Source organism: Amphiprion ocellaris, chromosome 2 (assembly GCF_022539595.1).
Source record: "Amphiprion ocellaris isolate individual 3 ecotype Okinawa chromosome 2, ASM2253959v1, whole genome shotgun sequence".
In the NCBI taxonomy this organism is placed as follows: Eukaryota; Metazoa; Chordata; class Actinopteri; family Pomacentridae; genus Amphiprion; species Amphiprion ocellaris.
In genome coordinates, this window is record NC_072767.1 from 12,258,144 (window position 1) to 12,280,383 (window position 22,240).

Sequence of the window (22,240 nt, forward strand, 5' to 3'; positions counted from 1 at the left end):
TAATCCTGTACAAACCATTACCCCCACCCATATACTCTTTCTACCTCTTTCTCTTGTGCTGTCTTTCTTTTTTCTTTCTTTTTCTTTTTTTTTAAACTAGATCTCTCTTTTGTAACCCAACACACATACTTTCACCTACAGAACAAGCAATGTAGCTGAAATCAGTACCAATTTTATTGTACAGATTTTTTTCTGAAAATGATATACAGTACCAGTCAAAAGTTTGGACACACCTTTTCATTCAATAGTTTTTATTTTATTTTATTTATTTTCTAATTACAGTTTTTCTCAATTGATAAGACACTCTTCCTGGAAATTAGCACACATTTCCCAACACACTGCACACCATTTTTTTAATTTGAACACCATTCACAAAGCACTGCACACTTGTGTCAAAAGCGCACTTTATTGTCAAAATCTGAACTTTGTTTTCAAAATTAAGACACACGAAGCAAAACTAGGACACTGCACTGCTAAATACAAAACACTCTTCTCTCACTGTGTTTTCACATGAAGGGTAAAAAAAACGATACATTCCTCAGAAATGACAACTTAAACACAAATGCATCCTATAAATGACTCCGAGGGGGCCATTGCAGTGCCTGACTGTACATTATAAAATGAAAATAATGCTAGACAAAAAATACAGCACTGTATTGTACACAGTACAGTATGCAAATATTTACACCACGTCTGCATCAATTCTTTCAGCCTGGTCAGGCCACAGGACCTCATCAACATCACAAGCTATGTTTTCTCTGATTGCAAGAGATTTTCTAAGTATGGCTGCCACTCATATACCTTCCACCTCCATGTAGAGAAGAATTCTTCTATAGGATTCAGAAAGGGAGAATATGGTGGCAGAAAAACCACAATAACTTGAGGGTTCATGTTGAAACATTCCCAAATCAATAGTCCTCTATGAAAACTAACATTGTCCCAGATGTATTCATGTGTATCATCAGAATACAACTGAAAAACTCTCTGGAACAAACACACACAAAACACAGAAAAAGTCAGTCATGTACACTTTCTGTAATTTTACCAGCACTTGTGTACCAGAATTATACATTAGATTTTTTACAGTATTCTCAGGACATTTCTGACTGCTTGTATTGTTCCAGCATAGACATGTCACTGAAGTGACAAACAACATTTACATACATGTAAAGTAAACCACAGTAAACCTGAAACCATTTACTTTATGGACCATTCTTACCATCTGCTGACCTTAACAACGATTGCATTCTGAACAGCGAATGCTGTTTCCCAGCAGGTTTTATCGTGTGCAGTTGATTGGTAAAAGTGTTTTAAGCTTTGACCTGTTGTGTCTTAATTGTGACAGCAGTGTTGGAACAGTGTCCCAATTCTGCTTCCTAGGGTTCACTTTTTGAAAAATGTGTGCTATGAGTGAAAAAGTGTGTTCAAATGACCAAAAAACATGTTCAGTCTTTTGCAAAAAGAGTGCAAGAATTTTGGAAACTGTGAAAACCATGAATAGTGTCCAATATTTGGACAGCAGAGTCCTGTTGAGAAATGTGTGCAGTCAGTTGGTGGCTGTGTGCAGTGAATGGAATTTAGTGTCTTATCAATTGAGAAAAACTGTAATACTGAAGACATCAAAACTATGAAAGAACAGTTCAATTCAGGTCAGCCTCAGTCATTGCTGACTATGCGGAAGAAGATCAGCTAGGTTTTATAGATAGTGGTAGACAGGCATCTCCGTCGTCTCTTCAGATGGGCTGATCTTCAAGCCAGGACATTTAAAGCAACTTGGGTTGTCCTCGTACTTATCAAATGCTTCTCTCGCCTGCAGTGCATCTTAATCAGAGAGGCATGGCCAATACGTCTGCTATGTCCTGCAGGTGCAGGGGCCGTTAAGTTGGAATGTAAACTTAACTTTACATGGGGCCCCACTCCATGTCTGATGGTTGGCCGGTAACTATTGAGTTCATACACCCTTTGGAGACTGAGACCTGGGTAAGCCATCTACCCATTTTCAATGTGGCAGGTTGTACTGGCTTAATTAGTACCAGTAGCAGGTAACACGACCTGATCTGACTTACCATGCTATGATGCTACTATGAAAGAACACATATGGAATTATGTAGTAAACAAAAAGTGTTAAACAGACCAGAATATTTTTAATATTTTAGATTCATTAAAGTACCCCCCTTTTCCTTTGATGCCAGCTTTGCACACACTTGGCATTCTCTCAGCCAGCTTCAAGAGGTAGTCTCCCTGGAATGGTTTGAATTAACAAATGCTCCTTGTGAAGGGTCAGTTTGTTCAATTTCTTGTCTTCTTAACGTGTTTGAGATCATCAGTTGTGTTGTGCAAAGGTAGGTAGGGCTGCAACTAATGATTATTTTAATAATCGATTAATTGGTCAATTATTTTTTTTCCGATTAATCGGATTTTAAAAAACAACACATTTTTTTTCTGCCGCTTTATTCAGAAATGGAAGATTTGGACTGACAGAGCAAATAAGATCATTGTAGTGAAGCCTTCATCTTCAACCATCAACAGAGGCCTCATGTCAGTGATGATCAGTCAAGACAGCTGCTTGCTGTGGTGGACATGATGTCTTTCTCATCATGAAGCCTGTCATTTTTTGCTGTTGATAAAATGAGAAAGATAGTATAGCATGAGTATGTATTATAGCACAATTTACAATAACTCAATAATTATTTTGTGTGTGTGTATGTGTATATATATATATATATATATATATATATATGTATATGTATATATATATATATATATATATATATATATATATATATATATACACACAAAATAATTATTGAGTATATATATATATATATATATATATATATATATATATATATATATATATATCAGTCACGGAGGGTATCTCATGGCACAACCAGGGTGAGAAGGGTGCCTGATTTCAGTACTTTAGAGTCCCGTCTCTGCTTTTTGTGGATGATGTGGGTCAGTTGGCTTCATCAGATCGTGAGCAGCCAAACACGATGCTTCCAGGATGAGAGTCAGCACTTCTAAGTCGTAGTCACATGGTTCTCTGCTGCGACCCAACGGATTGATCCCTGTGACTTGGTGAGATGCTGCCCAAAGCAGAGGAGTTTTAAGCATCTTGGGATCTTGTTTACAAGTGATGGTAAAATGAAGCATGGGATGGACAAATGGGTTGGTGCAGCGTCAACAGCAATGTGGCCATTGTACCGGGACATTGTGATGAAGAAGGAGCTGAGTCAGAAGGCAGTCCTCACGATTTACCGATGGATGGATGGATGGATGGATGTGTCAGAATTCACATTGCCCTTTTTAGACAGTATATGATATGCTTTCTAATATGAACTGGTCTTTACTAATAAAAAAAAAAAAAAAAAACAACAATGAGCAGAGATCCAAGGTTTGATGGGAAGATCCAGATCCAAAATGCAATCTACTACTGAAATGTAGCAATGCTGATCTCATAAAACAGTTATTAGCTAGATCTTTGTTTAGATGTCCTGGGAACCTGCCTCCATCAGAATGGAATAGGCAGAATAACATAGAATTCAGGTTTTTGTAATGAACCTTATATAAACATGTGATACATCTGCCTAAGTCTACATGTGCAAACCACAGTGTGTGCATTTTTGTGTATGTGTGTGTCACAAAGATGCAGTCAGTATTTCGGCAGCCCCCCCAAGCTCTCAATGATTTGTTGAACAGTAAATGTTTGTCTGAGATGAATTCTCCAGCTGATCCAGAGCTGCATCACAGCTGACAAATGAAACCAGTGCCCGTGGGGGGAGGAAGAATGAGGGGGAGGAGTGGAGAGAGAGGTGGAATGTGCAGATGTGGAAATCGAATCATTTTATTGTTTGTCACTGCAGCCCGTGTGGTCACGGTTTGTTATTGGATGCTAATTAAAATGGCAACAATCCTGACAATTGGCAATTAAAAACTTGTGAAAGAGGTGATAGGAAATGAGCTCCTCAGCGGGTACATAAACTCATTTGTTATCCCTCTTTCACACCTCTCCTCACTATCTTTTCTTTACTCATTAGGTAGACAGAGTGCCATCACTGACCACCCCAGTGAATGATATGTAGACAGGGGTAGAGGTAGTGCAGATTTTTTTGTGGTGGAATAATTTGAATGAATATGTTTTGTAACTGATTCGTGTTGCATGAAATGCCACTTTTCAACCTGTAGTTATGGATGTTTTGTACCTTTTAATTCATGAAAGCCTTTTTACAAATGCAATTTTCCACAAAGTGTTAATTTCCTTTGTGTGAATGCTTGTCCCTGAAGTCTATTTTTAGTTTACTACAACTTGGATTCTTGTTTCTCTTGGATCGTGAATGCATTGTACACACATACTAAGTCAACAGCTGAGATGTGGGAGCATGGTCAAAAAAAAAAAAGTAAAACCCAAGATTGGCCAAATTTAATTCAGTTAGGAGAGACTTCATTGAAAGAACACATTAAAGAGTTATTAAAAATGAATTTGTTTGATATAGTGTGCACAAAAAGAACAGCTGAAAAGATATGTGAGGGGAGACTGGCGATTAGACACCATTGTTAAGTCATCATTTTACACAGCCGGTGACAAGGCTGGACTCTAGTGATGAAAATGTGAAGAATGGGACTAGCTAGACGGTTGAGTTTTGGCAGGGTAAGAAGGATTTACATCATTCTGACACTAGTGTGCAGCAGAGACAGGAACAGTTCAAACTTAGATGAGATAATTGGCTCAAAAAGATAATTCTGACTGAAATGAAAACCAGTTTATAGACTACTTCAGTTTGACCTACTGTTCTTACCACAGTTGTGTGTATAGTGATAATGTACAATGATGGACATTTCAAGTCTGTGCCAACTTTTTGTTTTTACCTCTAAATAAAGAAATGCTGCTATCTTCTCTTGACTCTACAGGCTTTCTACAGCTTTATAGGAAAAGATTGTTTCATGACAAATCTGACGTACACCAAGTGATTACCATCAATTATTGTAGGGGCAGAGGTTTAGACCTAAAAAGAAACATAACTCCTGTAAATATTCTAAGCAACTTATGATTCAGATTTTCGTAGACAGGCTCCTGGTCCATGTAGTCTTTGATCTTGGTAAACTAATGCAAACAGGGACTTTGACGATCCACAATGCAAATTCTGTTCTTTGTGCAAGTGCGTCAGCCAGCCCCGGCCATCATAAAACAACATGATGGATACACAGCCAAATAAATAAATAAATAAAAACACTTAGTCCCCTTTTTTTTCTATTCCGATCGCTCGACTGTTATGCAGCCTCTCTGATGGATTTGTAAAATGATATAACGAATGAGACTTAAAGTGAGAGGGAAGGAGGGAGGCTGGGCAGGAGGAATGAAGGCAGCGAGGAAAGAGACAGAGCATATGATTTATTAGACTCATAAAAATTCTGCCTTTGTTATTCCCTCTCATTTTTATACGTGAAGCTTATTAAAGAGCACACCTGCCAGAGTCCTCAGACAAACTTGCGTGTGTGTATATGAGTGTGTATGTGTGTTAGTGTGTATGTGTGTTTGTGGGTGTGTACATGGTTTTTTTGCATTCAAAATGATGTGTAAATGTGCATCTTTTCACACACACACACTGGCTAGATTTTTAACTGGATGTGTCTGTGTATGGTCAGATTTGCATATGCAGAGTTTCTCACTCATCTGTTTGTAATTATTGCTGTTCCTAGATCCCGCCTCTTCCTTCCATCGTAGCCCCGCCTCCCAACGGGTGTTCAGGGGACACTACAAGATGGTGACCCGCCCGGGGTTCAGCACCACGCACACGTTGCACTATAATCCAGCCCTCTCCTGGCGAACCAAGAGGATCCAGTCTGCCAGGTAGCACATTTTAGCAGACACAAATACACACAGACTTCCTGCAGGTCTTCCTTTAATGTGACTCAGTGGCTAGGACTCTTGGTGCAGATCAGCACCCCGTCTTTTTTGTCACCGTCATGAGTAGCATGAGTGGAAGAGGTCACAAATTTATTGTGCTCATTTTTGTAGACAACAGAGAGAATAAACCATTTACACCAATGTGCTCCTCACATTAGTTTACACCAGCAGGGAAAGCATCAAACCCAGGACAGATACAGAGAGGGAGAGACGAGTAGGGGGCTGGGTCTTTTTCTTAATGTCATTACAGCCCCATCTTGTCTTTTTTTCTACTTTCATTAATCTAACTTTCATCTCCTCTGTCTCTGCACTCATTCTTCTGTCAGTTCCACGCTCTCACTCAAGATAATAAACTACCAATGAGTCTTGATTTTACAGTAAAAACACTTGAATTGGACTGTTGTTAGTAATTATTTTTGTTACCGGTTAATTTCAGTCTTCTTTTTTTTTTTTGGTCAATCAAAAATGTCACTATATTGTAAAATGTCTATCACAGTTTCCATCAGCCACAAGTGTTGTCCTTATATTACGTATACGTTGCTTGTTTTGTTTGACAAATACTCCAGAATTTAAAAAGATTCCATTTCTATCATATTTGAAAAGCTGGGGACAGACAGTTATCTCAATATCTGTTTTTCAGTACCCATATTTAAGGCCTATATAATGGAGAAAGTCTTTTTGTGTGATATGACATTTTGTGGCATTGAGGTCATTTCTGAGGTAGTGAGTTAATTAATGTTTAAGATGAGATCATTAGCGGGTGATGGACATTAACACCTCATTCATAGCTTTGTCCCGCTGAAAAAGATACGTTAAAACAGGATTTATTAACTAGGATGTGCTGAGCTTTGCCTTTTGCTAAATCCAAAGCATGACACACGTTTTTCTGTTAATGTACACAAATTCCTTAGTTGTAGATTAACAATGCCATTAGTAGTGGTATGTTATTGTAAGTATTTTGTTATGAAGTATCATTTTCTACTGCAATATCACGCTGTCTCTTTTAATCAGAGGCTTTGTAAAATTGACTTGTAGAACAACCTTGAACAATGTAGGAAACACTGTATCATTGGTGGTTTCTTTCTTTGTGCCCTTTTTATTTTCACTCTACTTTATTCCCATCACCTGTCACTCACTGCTCACCACATTCCTGGTTGTCAGAGGGTGATGTCTCATTGCATGAGTTGACACACTGTTGAATTTGGACTGTTCAATCTAATTTAATAGCTTGGATAATGATGATAATAATATGTCATTTAGCTGTAGGTTTGCACAACTACATTACAGATTTTTCTTTTTCTTTTGTGTTTTGTTGCATTTTTATTATTTGATTTTAAGTATTTACAGCAGTACTGAGTAGAAGCAGCTTATCCCACGCCTCAATGGAAACAGTCCAACCATGGATAAAAGTAAAGATAATTCACAATGGGCTTTTTTGCAGTATACCAAACTTGTAATGCTATAAAATTTTAAAAAGGAAAAGCATTGACTCATATCATGTTCAGTTCTTTTATTTATTTTACAAAAGTTGAAAAAAATTGGAGCCAACATGTCCAACATTTCTCCAATTGCCCACAGGTATTGCCAATACTGGAAGTTATATATGTTAAAACATGTTACAGATCTTTCACCACTCACACTTGTAATTTGTTCCCATACTTGTCTCCTATCTTGTCTTTGTAGACAGGCTGCTGTTCAGCCAAGTTCAGTGGAATAGTAACTGAATTTTTGCTGAAGTCATTCTTGTATTTTTACAGACTCTGTGTGGTGTAATTTAGGCGATATTCTGTAAAGATAACATACCCTTCAAACCTGCAAGCGAACTTGGTTTCAGAAGGTTAAGCATTCATAATTTGGGAACTTTTTATATTGAAAATATTGTAATTTTCTCATTTTTGTGCTCTTGAATGCCCTTTTTCTGCTTATTGACAGATTATAGTCTGCTAGCTGTCTGTTCTGTGTATGCGCTGGAAAAATCCTTTGTTTTTACACAAAGCAACTTGGGCTAATCTACTCGACACTGTTCCATCGTGTCCTGTACACATTCATGCTCCTTCATGTTGGTGCTCATGCACAGGACAGGGGGGAAGGGAGGGGGAAGGGAGGGGGAGTAAATCAGGCAGTTGTAGTGAGAGATGCTAACCATCTAAATATGATAACTGTCAAAATCTCTACTGACTCTAGAATCACAGACTCCGCCTGCTCGAAAAGCCCATCCAGCTCTGATTCAGCAGCTGGTGGGCATCATTCATTCAAACCATACCTCTAAATTCTACTCAGTCCTGACTTATTGGTTTCATATCATTGTTGAAGTGTCCACCATTTCTGAACATCCCCACTGGGATGTCCACTGGGTCATGGGAGTGCATGGAGACTCTTGTGTTTACTCTTGCAGACACCAGCAGAACATTTTGTATGCTTTCCTTGTGGTTGACACATTTTAGCCTTAGAAGAAGCAGAAGCAGCTCACCCTTTCTTTGAGACCATGCCAAACTAGCCACTGGGCAGGCTTTATGCAAATGTTTCACATGGCGGCATAGATAAGCGCTTCTGAACTTCAAACAAGGTGTTTAAGGGAGGTAACAGGTAGTGCTTTCTATCAGAGAGAATCAATTTTTTGGTGTGGACTTTGCAGACCTTTTACATGTGCAAAAAATCTACAGCACACTTCAGGAAGTGAAAAAACATAATATGAACTCTGTCAAGGGTCAGTTTATCCTAGTTATTAAAAAGCATATGTGGTCTTTTACCCCTAGTGGTATTTAGCCATTAGATATTTTGAGTGTGAGGTCCTGAGATTTTGAGAGATCCACGTCAAACGTCTGCCTTCAGAAACAATGTCTCTGTTACTGAGGATCACCCACAAACATCACTGTAAACAGATTTCATATATGTGCTGTTTCTTTGGAAAGTTATTCCAAATGTCTGCATGTGGAAGAAATTAAGTTTTTGTTGGTTCAGATAGCAATTTAGACTCCAAGCATTTTGTGTATGTGTGTTCAGTGTGTGTTAGTGATGGGGGTTCATTTGTGTAATCCAGATTTGGTGAGAAAGAGGGGCCTGGACTGTGGCTGGATTCAGTCTCTGGTGACTTATTACTATTCATTTAGCCACTGCAGTAAATATTGATTCATCAAGGGATTTTCAATTTGAGCCCTGTGACATCCTGTGAAATATCACCGAGTGTGTAGAAGTGAGGAAAGAGATAGGGAGGGAGGGGGACAGGTTGGGTCCCCAGGGAGAGTCCACTCCCTCTCCTCTCTCCTCACCCTCTCTCCCACTCCTTTCTCATGCTTATCTATCTGTTTAATTCCAAAGACCACCACTTTTATCAATTTGAAGCTATTGAGTGGAGCATAAGCTCATATTCTCTGCTCTTAACTACTGAGTGCTGCTCTTCATCTTTGGCCTATCAGACTCACTGATGCCTGTCCTCATATGTTCTCAGCTCTTATCTCTGTGCCTGTTCATAGCAGCACCCAATGCATTGTTAAAACAAAACACCACCCTTGTATTATATAGTACAACCTCTATAGATTTGACATGGTGACATAACACTAATGTCTTGTCGAGACAGACTCCACCTTCCCATGGATGTTTAAATGAGGCCTTTTGATATTCGTGTTAGGGTTAAAAAATCATTGAGAAATCTAAGCATGTATTTCTCCCACTTTTGTCATTCATTTCAATATGAAGCCAAAGTTTCGAAATTTTAAACTCAAGCATGCATACAATAATCATTTATTCCTGTAGATTGTTTTTTTGGGGCCAGAACAAACAGAAACACTACACAATGTTGCATTTTAGTTCTGATGTGGTTGCGCTGACTTTTTCCAGCCATACAGGACACATCATTTGATGAGACAGATTCAATGACCGTCATTGCCTACATTAAGATTAGATGATTGCTGGAAAGAGTTAAGAATAGTTCCACAAGTGTTTTCGCCCTAATCTGTGATGTGATTTCAATTTTTTGAACAATGTCTTTAATGTTACTGAAACACAGTTCTCTCCAAGATAATATTCTGGTCTTACAGGTTATTTTATGCCACACGTTGTAATTATTTCAGCTTTGTTCATGAGAAGACTGGACTACATGCTATAATAAACATGAACCTAGGATGATGTCACGCTTTGTCATCAGTGTTGATGATAAAATACAATGCCATAGTTGCTGAACCCATTCACAACTGACCCACAATTTACAAGTTTGGTTTAAGCTGCACATTGTGTTTTGAGTTTTGTTTCATGGGACTGAATTTTTTAAGGCCGGGATGTTGCTTGCCGTAATGCATCTTGGGAGTCACTGTTCATGTTCACATTGATTTTTTTTCTGTGCAAAGGCTTGTACTTTTGATTTTTTATTAGTGAACCTGATATTTACTCCATCAAGGAACGCGGCGCAGTTATGTGATGATCGGTGTTGGTTTGTATGTCTGTTTGCAACATTACTCAAAAACAGAAAAAAGGTTTCAGGGAATATCCGAAATGACACAAGGACGAAGTGATTAGATTTTAGCAGTGATGCTGCTTGTAGTCTGGATCCACGTATTTGTTAAAGATTTCTGTATCATTCCGAGATAGTGGCACAGCGTCACTGTAACCATGACAACAAGTGAGCACTACATCAGCTGCCTGCTGACAATCACAGGATTGCGATCCTACTACAAATCTACTGCTGTGGACCACGAATTGTTTACAATTTTCATCCATCGGAAATCAAGCCACTGAGCAGCCTTAGCGGAAAACTGCTCTCTGAGTGCTTTTCTTGTTTCTCCCAACAAGAGATTGTTGCAGTTAATAAGTATTTGTCCTTATGATTTAACTGGCCGTGTTACATGCTACTCCAAGCCATAGAACCACGACAACTATGAGTCACTGACTATTAAAACAACCTAAACATTACAGGCTGTCTGACAAGTGGTAATAATATGTTCATGATAACTTTATTAGCACCTTTAAGAATGGAGCAAAGTGTTTTACATGTGCTTACTGTAAACAAAAATAAAGGCCATATTTTTAAAACTGTTGACACATTTTAGAATAGGTATCGAAAAGGGTAAAGCAGGGTTGAAATCAAGCTCCTTTGTTTGCATGGTCAACTAGAGAAACACTCAGAGAGCACAGGTCTCTGCCAAGGCTGCTCATTCCTTCCATTATTTCCAATGGGTAGATCCTGGTAAGTCCGCAGCGGTCAATTTGTAGTAGGATCGCAATCATATGTTCATCAGCAAGCAGTTGACGTAGAGTTCACTTGTTGTCATAGTTACAGTGACCCCATGCCGTTATCAATGATACAGAAATCATGGATCCAGACTATGCCTTGTGTCATTTCTGACCTTGCTTGAAAATTTCATCCAAATCTGTTGGTCCATTTTTGAGCAATGTTGTGTACAGACAGACAAACCAACGGTGACTGTCACATGACCCCACCACGATCCTTGGTGGAGTAACAACAGTGCAGAAAAATTTGCAACTGACATGCTTCGTTAGCGGCTTCATGTATCAAAGGGGAAGTTTTAAATCTCTTTCATTCCATTATTTTCATTCACTGAGTCAATCAACTTTTATTTATGCAGATGGGTCCTTTGACATTTGATTCGTTTGGCATGGATACCCTCGCACCACAATAAAGAAAGACATAAGAACTGTGTGACTTCAATATTTGCTTATTTGTTGCAAGGGATTTTAGCATTGCAATATTGAACAATGTTGGTGCACAGCACAGACTGTCCACATTATGCAGACCTAATTTGTATTGCTTTTCTTGCTAACCTAACAACATGTTTCGAGTCAAATTCAAGCAAACTCATAATCCACATGGAAGACAAAACACTATTTTTTTTAGGAATTTATAGTGTGTTCTGGAATTTTGACAAAGTATTTTATGTGCTGTAGAAATTGTATCATATCATAGAATGTAGTGTTATTCAGTAGCAACTCAAACCTTTTTTGTGTTAGGTGTCAGCTGAAAGGATCGCTTTATAACGCCTGACCAGTTCCATAGGCTGTCACCCTCAGTAGCTCCTCAGCTCCTCCTTATTCTTTTATTGCCCATCATGCTCCACATCAAATGCTTTTTGTATTACAACAATTTAACTGTTAATTTATGATTCGTTTCACTTCTACATCAGACTAACAATCCTGTTTAGCCAAGCCCTTTAATCCACCTAGTCTCAGAATTGTCCTGTTCACAGGCCACCAGGAAGTGTCTCTCTCCCTACCCAACATGCAGTGCTCTTACCTAGTTTTAGCCATAACGAGCAATGGCGGGTGATTTAGTGCTGGGTGGCAGTTTGAAGAGGCGGGGGAATCGGCTGCAGTATTTCAGACCCTGCCACCAGAAAATAGATATAATCTCAACATTAACTCCATTAATAGTAGCAGGAGTTGAATTAAGAAAGCCGTAAAGCATGCACACGGAGGATAAATTACAGCCCAACCCTCCCTCTATCTCTCTCATGCCCTCCCTATTTTTCCCTCCTCTGAACTCGTCTTTAATATTCTATACCCTAATGTTTGCACTGTTGCTGTTCTTTCTTTGGTTTTATATTCTTTCATGTGATCAACATTTGCCTCAGTGTCCTCCATTTGCCTCTTGCTTTTTATTTTTTGTGCTTTATTTCTGGCATATACATGTTAAAGCATCCAACATGAGGAGACACCCCAACCGCAAATAAGTGTTCTTTCATTGCGTGTGCATATATATTTAGATATCTATACACACACACACACACACACACACACACACACACACACACACACAGTTGGTCCAGGCGCTCATCTCCTTTAGTGCTTCAGTATTGATCAGTACAGGATGTAGAAGACTGGGCAATAAAGTGAAGCAGCACTCCCTCTTCTTCACTTCTCTCCTCCTTTCCCCGCATTCACTCCCTCATTCATCCCTTTTTATACCCCAATTCATTTAATTCCTCATTACTTATCACATTAGTCATTCACCTGTCACCCGGAGTGATGGGCTATGATTCTCTTCTGCTGCTGTTCACACTGTATTCTACACAAACACTGTCTGTGGTGTTTTTAAGTTTGCTTTCTACAGTAAAATAGGGTTTTTTTCATTGCAGTTTTCTTCCTTTGAGCTGGATTTGATAGCGTTGTGATGCATAATGATGCTGCTTTGGATTTCCTTTAAGTGCCTGAGGAAGAGCAGCAGAGCAGTCTAACGGCTGGAATTAGCCAGATGACTGTTTTTGCTGCGCTCTGTTTCAAGGGTAACTGTTTCCCAATATGAGCTTCCTAATGCTTGGGTTGCAGACAAATAGACAAGGGCAGCATTATTCTGAGCAGTCGCACGACCCTCCAAATTCTTCCCTGTCACTAAAACAAAAGTCGGATCATTCATCAACGGCACCGGTAGTGCTGAATTGCGCTCTCCTTTATCTGTGCATCGCATGGTCAGAGCATTGCACATACACACACCTGCACACACATATACACACACATACAGACTAGTCTCAAGGGAGTTTCTTTTCACCCTTGCCACGTCCTCTATGTCTTCCTTTTTTCCCTCCATATTTTTTACTGTTCTTTTTTGATGACTTAAAGTTCTTTTACTCTGACCTCCAGTGAATATTTTTCTACTTTATAACATACCTAAAAGAGTGCACTATGCACTGTACTTTAATGCTGACTCAGTTAAATAATGAGGTTATTTATAGAAATTTTACTGACAATAAATATGGTTTATCATGTAGGTCATTAATTAAGAAAACATACCGATCGCTCTGCCTCTACTTTCTCTAATTTTGGGATTTATTTCTTTTCCGTTTTTCTGTGTGCATTGTGTTTCGAGTGACATAAGCCCAATCTCATTTAATAGCCACAACTTGTACTTTTTGTAGCAGGTCTGACCCTGGGTTTAACTGTGTCAGTGGGTCTACAAATGAATACCATCTTCCATGGGCGGAGGTCACAATTTTGATGGTAATTCTCTATCACATGCTTCAAATCTATTACACAGAGAATATTGAACTGAAATTTTGTATTCAGCTGTTATTTTAGTAGTTAACATCTGTCTTGAGTGAAGAATGTATGTAAGAATTGAAGTTGGAATTAAAGCAGAACCTATAAGTACTAAGCTATTCACCCAGTATGAAAGTTAAAATCGGCTGTTGTATGTGAATGGGATCAGCTTTTAAGCTGAAAAGTCACCACTGTGACCTTTTGGGTCATTGGTTTTTAGGAACTGTATTTCTTATGTCAGTTTTTTTTTTTTCTTTTTTCTGAGCAGAAGGGTGCAAGAACTTCCTTCAAGATTAATAAAATTTTATCTCATCATATCTATCTCCACAGTGCTGTGTCAGTTCTGATAATGGTCCAGCTGAACCTCATTTTTACTATGCTATAGGAGAAAAAATGTTGGGGCTTATTTGTGTTTGTTTACGCCAATAACAATTGTTTTGGGCAATGCTGAGAGAAATTGTTTTGGTGGAACATTGGCAAGCACTGTCATGAAAATAGTAAATTCACCACAAGAACCAAGTTGGCCTGCTTTATCACACAATATAAGTCCTAGACAAAACTTACCATTTTCAGCGTGTAGGTTGCTGCTTAGACGTTGTTGTTTTGAGGGGGATTTTGAAATTGATAACACACAGATTGCAGAAGTCGCTAAACATCACATCTGAGTTCAGAAACCAGGTGAGGGACAGATGAGAGGAGGACGGACAAAAAGATGAACAAGAAAAGCACTCAGAGAGTGCAGTGCTCCGCCAAGACTGTTCATTCCTCAATTTGTGTATTCAGAAATCACAGCAACATAGAATCTGGCCATTTAATATAGATCGACCCACAAACTAACTACACAAATACAAAATTGCCTTGCGTGAGCACAGGCATGTGTTATACATGTGTACGTTATCTAGTACAGATACCGAATTGCATGACCTAAATATGTAGTGGGTTGAGTGAATTGATGCAGGGAACTGAAACAGCGTTCACTTGTTGTCATGGTTACGGTGACGCCGTGCCGGCCGTTATATCTGGCAATGGAAAATCCTGAACAAATCCGTGGATCCAGACTATAAGCTGCATCACTGCCAAAATCTAATGAGGTGGTCCTTGTGTCATTTCTGACCTTCCCTGAAAATTTCTTTCAAATCCGTTTGTCTGTTTTTGAGTAAATTTGCAGACGGACAGACAGATTCACAGACAAACGTACGCCGATCGTCACATAACTCCACTGCACTCCTTGGCGGAGTAATAAACAAATCGGCACTGAGAGGAAAGTCGCCCTGCACATGTTTACCATGTTTGGATCAACATACAGCTGAAAGCCAGCTTCTCAACTATGAATATAATCCAAACTAAATATGGTTCCAGACTCATCAATGAGCTCTAAATGTGTTTGGGAATGACCCTGACACCATTCAGACCACGATTCAGAATACTGGCAGCTCAGTTCTCCCATTAAGCAGCAGGAGTATAAGGGGAGTGATATAAGAGAAAAAAATGTAAAAGTGTTCAACTGTTTAAATTTTTTGAGATTTAGGTATTGTTAAAGATGTATATAAGTTGGTTCAGGTTGTTCAGTCATTATTTTTCACTTTATTTTCAGATGTACAGTTATATCAAAAGTTATTTATTAATAAATGCTGTCAAAATGTTTTTGAATCGTACTGAACTTATTTGATTTGATGGTTAGTAATTGATTACATGCAGACACTAATAAAACTACTAGGTTACATCAACATATACCACACTAATTCAAGTTAGATATTAAGATTTTCTGGACCTTTGCTTTAATACATTTTCTCTGACTGGACCTCTTTGAATTTTAGTTGAATATCCTTGCGCTAAACAGCATGTTGGCCCTCTTTTTGAATACAAAACACTTCCCAAAGATGGAATAATCCACCAACTTACAGTAATATGAACACTCTACAGGAAGGAGTTTTCTTTTCAACTGAAGCACGTGTTTAATAAACATGTTAAGTACATATATATTCCCTTCTTTATGGAATCTGCTCAAGAAAAATGAAATGCGATTAATATAGATTAAAAATCTGCGACATTTAATCACGATTAATCGAAATTTATCCACAGCAACCATGGATTAATCTGATTACACATTTTAATCTTTTGACAGCACTAGTTAATATTAACAACAACCACCTTTGGGCTGCAACCCAGTACACTAAAAGTATTGTTGAGCATTTGTATAAGGCAGCCTCGCTATTTTTTTTTCGGTGGATTGTCCATTTTAATCCCAGTAGTCGTCTCCTTGTCTGCAAGTATCCCATCACAGTGATTCTGTCCGCTCCTATTTTGAGGGAACACTGAAGCCACATCCTTCACTTAGCTCTATCCAATATGACCATGATTTGTCTTGTAGCAGGAACAAAGGCAATAGCGTATCTGTATAGTGTGCAACACTGAAAGTCCTTCCAGACAACTTGACTGTCCAGCATGAGACCAACCTGGAGTGTTTCTGATAACTGGCATTCCTCTGGAGGTCAAGGACATCAGGGAAAGCAGGCTACCCTGTATCTGGGGTCGAAGAGAAAAAGAGCATACTTGTTTGTGGATTATGTCATTATTTATGGGATGTATGTGTTTGGACTGTTTGATTTTATACTTCCTTCTTGCTTGTTTTATTGATTAACTCTTTGAGTTGCTAATCTGCCTCTGCAAAGGCCATTTTCACTAACGATATTCGGCCTGAGAGTGGAACCTATGGACGTGGCTGTATGTGCAGCCACACAGAAATCTAACAACTTAGTTTATGCACAAATGAGCCTTCCAGAAATCATCACAGGAACAATAATAAAAAATCACTTATATGGTCACAGCTGTTTCAGATCTGTGCATATTTCTAAATGTTATCAATACTTTAACACAGGCAGTTTGGTCTGAATACATTTTCAGTTTGGTAAAAGTGGTACATACTTGTTTGTCTGCACACAAATGAACATGCTTGGGAGTTGTTCAGAATCGTTCACGTGGCTGTTTTGTTTTATACCTGTACATTAATGTGTACTGGTAAGCTCCAGTCTTCCATTTTGAACCCTTCCTCGAACAATGACCTCATCAAACAGTTTGACTTGCATCACATTGTGGAAGTTTGGTAGGTGTTTGTACACTTCTCTGGGGGCCTCTGTGACACTCTTTGCCTTTGTTGTGAATGTTTACATTCAGAGAAATCTATTCATGACAAGCAGTCAAATGAAACCATAAGATGTCCCATCATCTTTTCTGGAAAACAATAATGAACAACAGCATTTTGATGAGGAGAGCCTGTAAACATACCAGGGATTGAAGCAGTAATGAACAAGAGTGTGAGATCAGTAGGACAGTCACTCTGAGGTTTGGACTTAAGCATATGAACCCAGTGAGAAAGCATGCTAACAGACTGGGTGTCACACCCCCAGTCACCCCCTGACTGCAGCCCTGTATCAGGGTTAACTGCCGTCTGTGTTAACTGTTCATGTCATATCCCCATTAACCTCCATTGTGGCTCCCCAGGCCACTGGGTCCTTGTTTAAGCCTCCCTGGGTGGCAGTCAGCGCTCCAACATTAGCCTCCATTACAGCTCCCCTGGCTGCACTTGCCCTATGTAGGGCAGCCACTGATCTTGTATCGGTGAAACTCAGTGTCTGTGCTGCTGAGTTATGGCACAGAGTCAGGTAGACTGTGTATGTGAACGCAACTGAAGGCTGATATTTGGTCGTTTTTTTTCTTATTTGCAGCAGTGCAGCAGCTCTCCACGTGTTAAGCGTCTGTGTCAGTTGTTTTGCGCGCGGCATGCGTTCGGGGTAACCCTCTCTCTTCTCTGTAATGGGAGGCATGAACTCTCGCTCTAAACCCATTTCCAGCCCATCTGAAATACGGCAGCAAATTACCTCCAGCGGCGCCCTGCACACCAGCCCCAGTCCACCCCAAATAGAAGTGACAGGACAGCGCAATTTATCGCCATAACCCCTGCACCGCCCCACCACCACCCAGCAGTCCCATACACACTGCAGGCTCGCATGTACATCTGCTGCACACATACACAAGCCTACTGAGTGACTCCTGAATGGTGAGTGTGTGTGCAAAGTCCTGTGATTGTGTGGACTGTACATACTGTAGTAGGAGTGTGTTATAATGCTGTGTGTGTGTGTGTGTGTGTGTGTGTGTGTGTGTGTGTGTGTGTGTGTGTGTGTGTGTGTGTGTGTGTGTGTGTGTGTGTGTGTGTGTGTGTGTGTGTGTGTGTGTGTGTGTGTGTGTGTGTGTGTGTGTGTGTGTGGTCTCTACACTCCAGTGTAGGGGCCAACCTCACTGCTCTGGCCCCCTGCCCTGCCTATTATCTCATTGATTTCCTCCTCTCCTCTTTTCAATTCTCTCCATTTCCACACTGCCGTCCTTTCCATTAGAGGAGCAATTTAACAGAGTGCTGTGACATGGGAGGGAGAGAGAGAGAGAGAGAAAGGGGGAGGGACGGGAGAAACTACAGGATGGGAAACATAAAGTGAAGAAGGGATATATAGTGGAAGAGCTGGAGGGAGGATGAGCGAAAGGGGTGAAGCTGAGAGAGGGATAAGCAGATAATATTCTCGTTGGGGGAAAGCATGACTGAAAAATTTCACACAGTTTGTGAATTGAGCTAAACTGACAATTCAGATCTCTGTTCCAAGAGTAATAAACTAAAATTAGTAAAAACTTGACTTCAAGTTGACATGTATGAGTCAAGGAAATATTCTTTTTTTTTTTTATCTCTGTTTGTCTTAGGAATTTCCTTCAGAGCCGACTTCGAGCTCCCCATGACAGACACCCATCATCCACCCAGCAGTGGAGAGGAAGTGGCATGTGTTGGATTCGTGGTTCTTTGTACCGTGTGTCGGCCAATAAGCTGTCCCGCACCGCTAACATGTCAATCAACCGAACAGGTACAAATGTTGTGGAGTCTTACTGTTTATTGGTTGATTCGATCAGAATAATTGAGAGTGCTGATAATTCACTAATTAACTAAAATGTTTAAGTTAAAAATATTCCTAAAATTGTAATCTTAATTTTTTTTCCACCATAAGTACTAATCAAGAGAAAAAGGATTTGAGTTTATGCATCAAGTTTAAATATTTTGAATATCCGTCCATCCATCCAGTATCTATACACCTTAATCCTCATTAGGATCGTGGGGGGCTGGAATCTATCCCAGCTGACTGAGGGTGAAGGCAGGGGACACCCTGGACAGGTCACCAGGCTATAACAGGGCTACATATAGAGACAAACAATCACACTCACATTCACACCTACGGACAATTTAGACAATTTAATTAACCTCAGCATGCTTTTGGACTGTGGGAGGAAGCTGAAGAACCTGGAGAAAATCCACATGTGCAAAGGGAGAACATGCAAACTCCATCCAGAATGATCCCACGAAGGCCGGGACACGAACCAGGGATCTATCTGCAAGGCAAAAGTGCTAACCTGCCCTGTGCAATCCATATTTTGAAAACATTTTTGAATATTAATTTGCACACCTGAGTTTTAATTTTTATTTCCTTAGGAAAAAAAACTAAATGCAAACGTTAACATGGAATAGTTGTTGATTCTGAGAGCTGTCAGGGAAGAGTTTTATGTGCTGATAGTGTCTATTGTCAACAAAAAATTAAAGACTAAATGTGATGATGTACTTTTTTTTAATTCAGCATTTTTAGATTAATATGACTAGATAGCTGAAAATGCATTGTTTCAATAAATATTGATCATTTTGATCACATTTAATTACCTATTCTTCATAAAGACTAGTATTTATCAGTGTTGACATGTAGCAATTTTAATGTTCATACCATAATGAAAAACACTTAGATAAATTTACAAATATAAATGTACTTACTGAGGCTTCTCTTAGTGACTGTGCTGGACCAGGCATCACTGGACTCCCCTGTGGTCATCAATTCAAGTTGTCATTCTGGTAAAAGGAGATCAGATTAAAGAGTGAGAGATTATAAGGGTTCAATACATAAGTACATTGCAAGTTTTTACAAAACTATGGCAGGGTATCATTTTAAATCTTTTCATAGTCAAGTCATTAGAACACCACCAGTACCAAAAGCAATACTTAAGTCAATATGAATGCGAAACAAAACCTTGTTTTTGCCATTAAAGCTTTATTTAGGCACCGACTTCTTAATGATAGCAGCTGCACAAGAACCATAACTCTAATTCCATAATGAATACCATAACAATCTGAATGAATAATAAGTGAACAGAGCATAAATGTGACCATTGTTTCATGCAAGCATTTGCTCCTTAGTAGCTTTTGGTAGTCAGGGCTTTAGACACATACAGAAAGGTTATACAGAAGGGTGGTAACCAGCCCTGCTGTGGACATAGAGTGTGAGTACAGGGCAGCAAGACTATGTACACACCGAGGTGACACAGGAGTGTTTATTCATGTTTGTGGCTGTAGCTCTGTCCACATGGCCTCTAATAGACTTAGCGGAGCTAGCTGGATTTGCCATCTAAAATAATAAAGTTGTCATCTGTCAGAGTGGCAAGGGGGAGGGTCTGGAGAACTGGATGGTGCAGATTAAAGCCCAGATCTGCCTCTGCACCTTCACACTCCTCTACCTCTCTTTTAGACATTCTGGTGCAACTCAACCTGCAGGTGAAATTGAAGAGCTCCATTCTGCTCAACTCGTGACCAGCATCACAACACACTCACACACATTCTCTCTTCCTCTAGGAACACACCTCAAGTGTCTTCCCAGCAGGGGTTGTGATATCACATCATCCTGTGGCAAGCTTCACATTTGTTCTTGGTACTGAGCCACCAGGGTGTAATCCTGCTCTGCTTAAATCACACCAGAGCACACACTTGATGAGAGCCTTAACAGCCAAAAAAGTTCCAAAATTAGAGGCCTGAATTAGATCAACTGCCATCTGTAACCATAACCTCCTCGTCTCCTTGTCCTCTTGTCCATTCCGCATAGCCTCGAACAACCCTACACACACACACACACACACACACACACACACACACACACACACACACACACACACACACACACACACACACACACACCTTTCCTTCCAGTGTTTGTGGAGTGCATTGGGTACATAGTGTTTATGATGCTCTCAGACAGAGCTGAACGTCACGTTTGGCTTTGGCACCAATGCGTCAAACCACCACGGTATAAATAACCAATCACATATCAAGTTGTTATTGCTTCTGGCTGCACAAACCCACTGTCAGACAGCTTCAGTCCTGTCATATATGATCTAAATAGAACTTTAAAAATGTTTTAAGTCTTCCAGCTTCAGATAATCCCAATGGGAAATGCTACAATATAAAATTTTCAAAAAATTTGGAATAAATCAAGTAAGAAGCACCTCTTGGCTCTTCTTTTAAATATATATTCATGTAATATGAATAGTTAAGCTACACCCTATGGTGATATTATGGCTTCTTATACTCGTGCTTTCCTAAGGAGTAGTGTATCTTCATAGAGGGATACACTTAGTGGACATTGTGTGGGTAATTTCAGTTGACTAAAACAATGTTGATATTAGTAAATATCAATGCATGAAAATGATTAGAAATTCAATTCAAATAAGCCATCTGGACATCTTACATGCCCTTTACCAATGCCAGTTGATACCTCCTTGTGTGAAAGCAGTTTGAGAAACAAACCCACATATGTTTAATTGCATGTTGGTTTGCTACTATAATAGTTTGGCACTGAAAACCTGTTGTTTCATGTGGGTGACTATTGTTGGATCTGAGCATTTCTGTGATGTAACTGTGATTCCAGTGGTAGAAAAGAACATATTACATTTTGTAAAACAACAAACAAACAAACAAAACCCAAACAAAGACATTTTTACTTCATGAATGTGACAAATGCAATCCAAAAAAAATTGTAAGGAATTAGCTGATTGAATGAATCTCTCTACCGTTTCTGTGGAGTTGGTGTGTAGATTGTCAACTAAAGCAAGCTGAACACAGTCTGCCTTTCAGTTGTTGTTTTGTCTCTCTTCTTTCCTCCATATTTAGGACAGTTTTCCAGCGCCCAGAGCTCACACATAACTCCTGCCTTGACACGGCCCTCCAGCACTCGTCACTTAGCCAGGTAACACTTATACACAAAAATAAAAGCACATGTATGTTAAAAGTGGAAGAAATTGTCCAATTTTTTTTCATTACCACCTACAGTATATGTGGGCCATCCTGGCTCTCTTCATGCATACAGCACCATCGTGAAATTGAATCCAGTCATGACTTTTGCATTTGATCCTTCTCTCTCTCTCTCTCTCTCTCTCTCTCTCTCTCTCTCTCTCTCTCTCTCTCTCTCTCTCTCTCTCTCTCTCTGTCTTCCAATATTAACT

The 22,240-nt window shown here is 39.4% G+C and overlaps 1 protein-coding gene and 1 long non-coding RNA gene across 2 annotated transcripts in view; one reads left to right on the forward strand and one right to left on the reverse strand.

Annotated features, from left to right (window-relative positions):
- Positions 1–22,240, forward strand: part of zc3h3 (zinc finger CCCH-type containing 3) — a 77,835-nt gene that overhangs the window by 37,122 nt on the left and 18,473 nt on the right. The window contains exons 4-6 of the mRNA XM_055004696.1: positions 5,701–5,851; positions 18,638–18,795; positions 21,909–21,984. Coding sequence (XP_054860671.1) covers positions 5,701–5,851; positions 18,638–18,795; positions 21,909–21,984 — 385 coding nt within the window. The remainder of the gene's footprint in view (positions 1–5,700; positions 5,852–18,637; positions 18,796–21,908; positions 21,985–22,240) is intronic.
- On the reverse strand, positions 1,882–22,146 carry LOC129347425 (uncharacterized). Its single transcript, XR_008599529.1, has 3 exons — positions 21,809–22,146; positions 19,746–19,820; positions 1,882–2,617 (listed from the first exon to the last, which is right to left on the reverse strand). It is a non-coding gene; the product is annotated as an uncharacterized LOC129347425 (long non-coding RNA).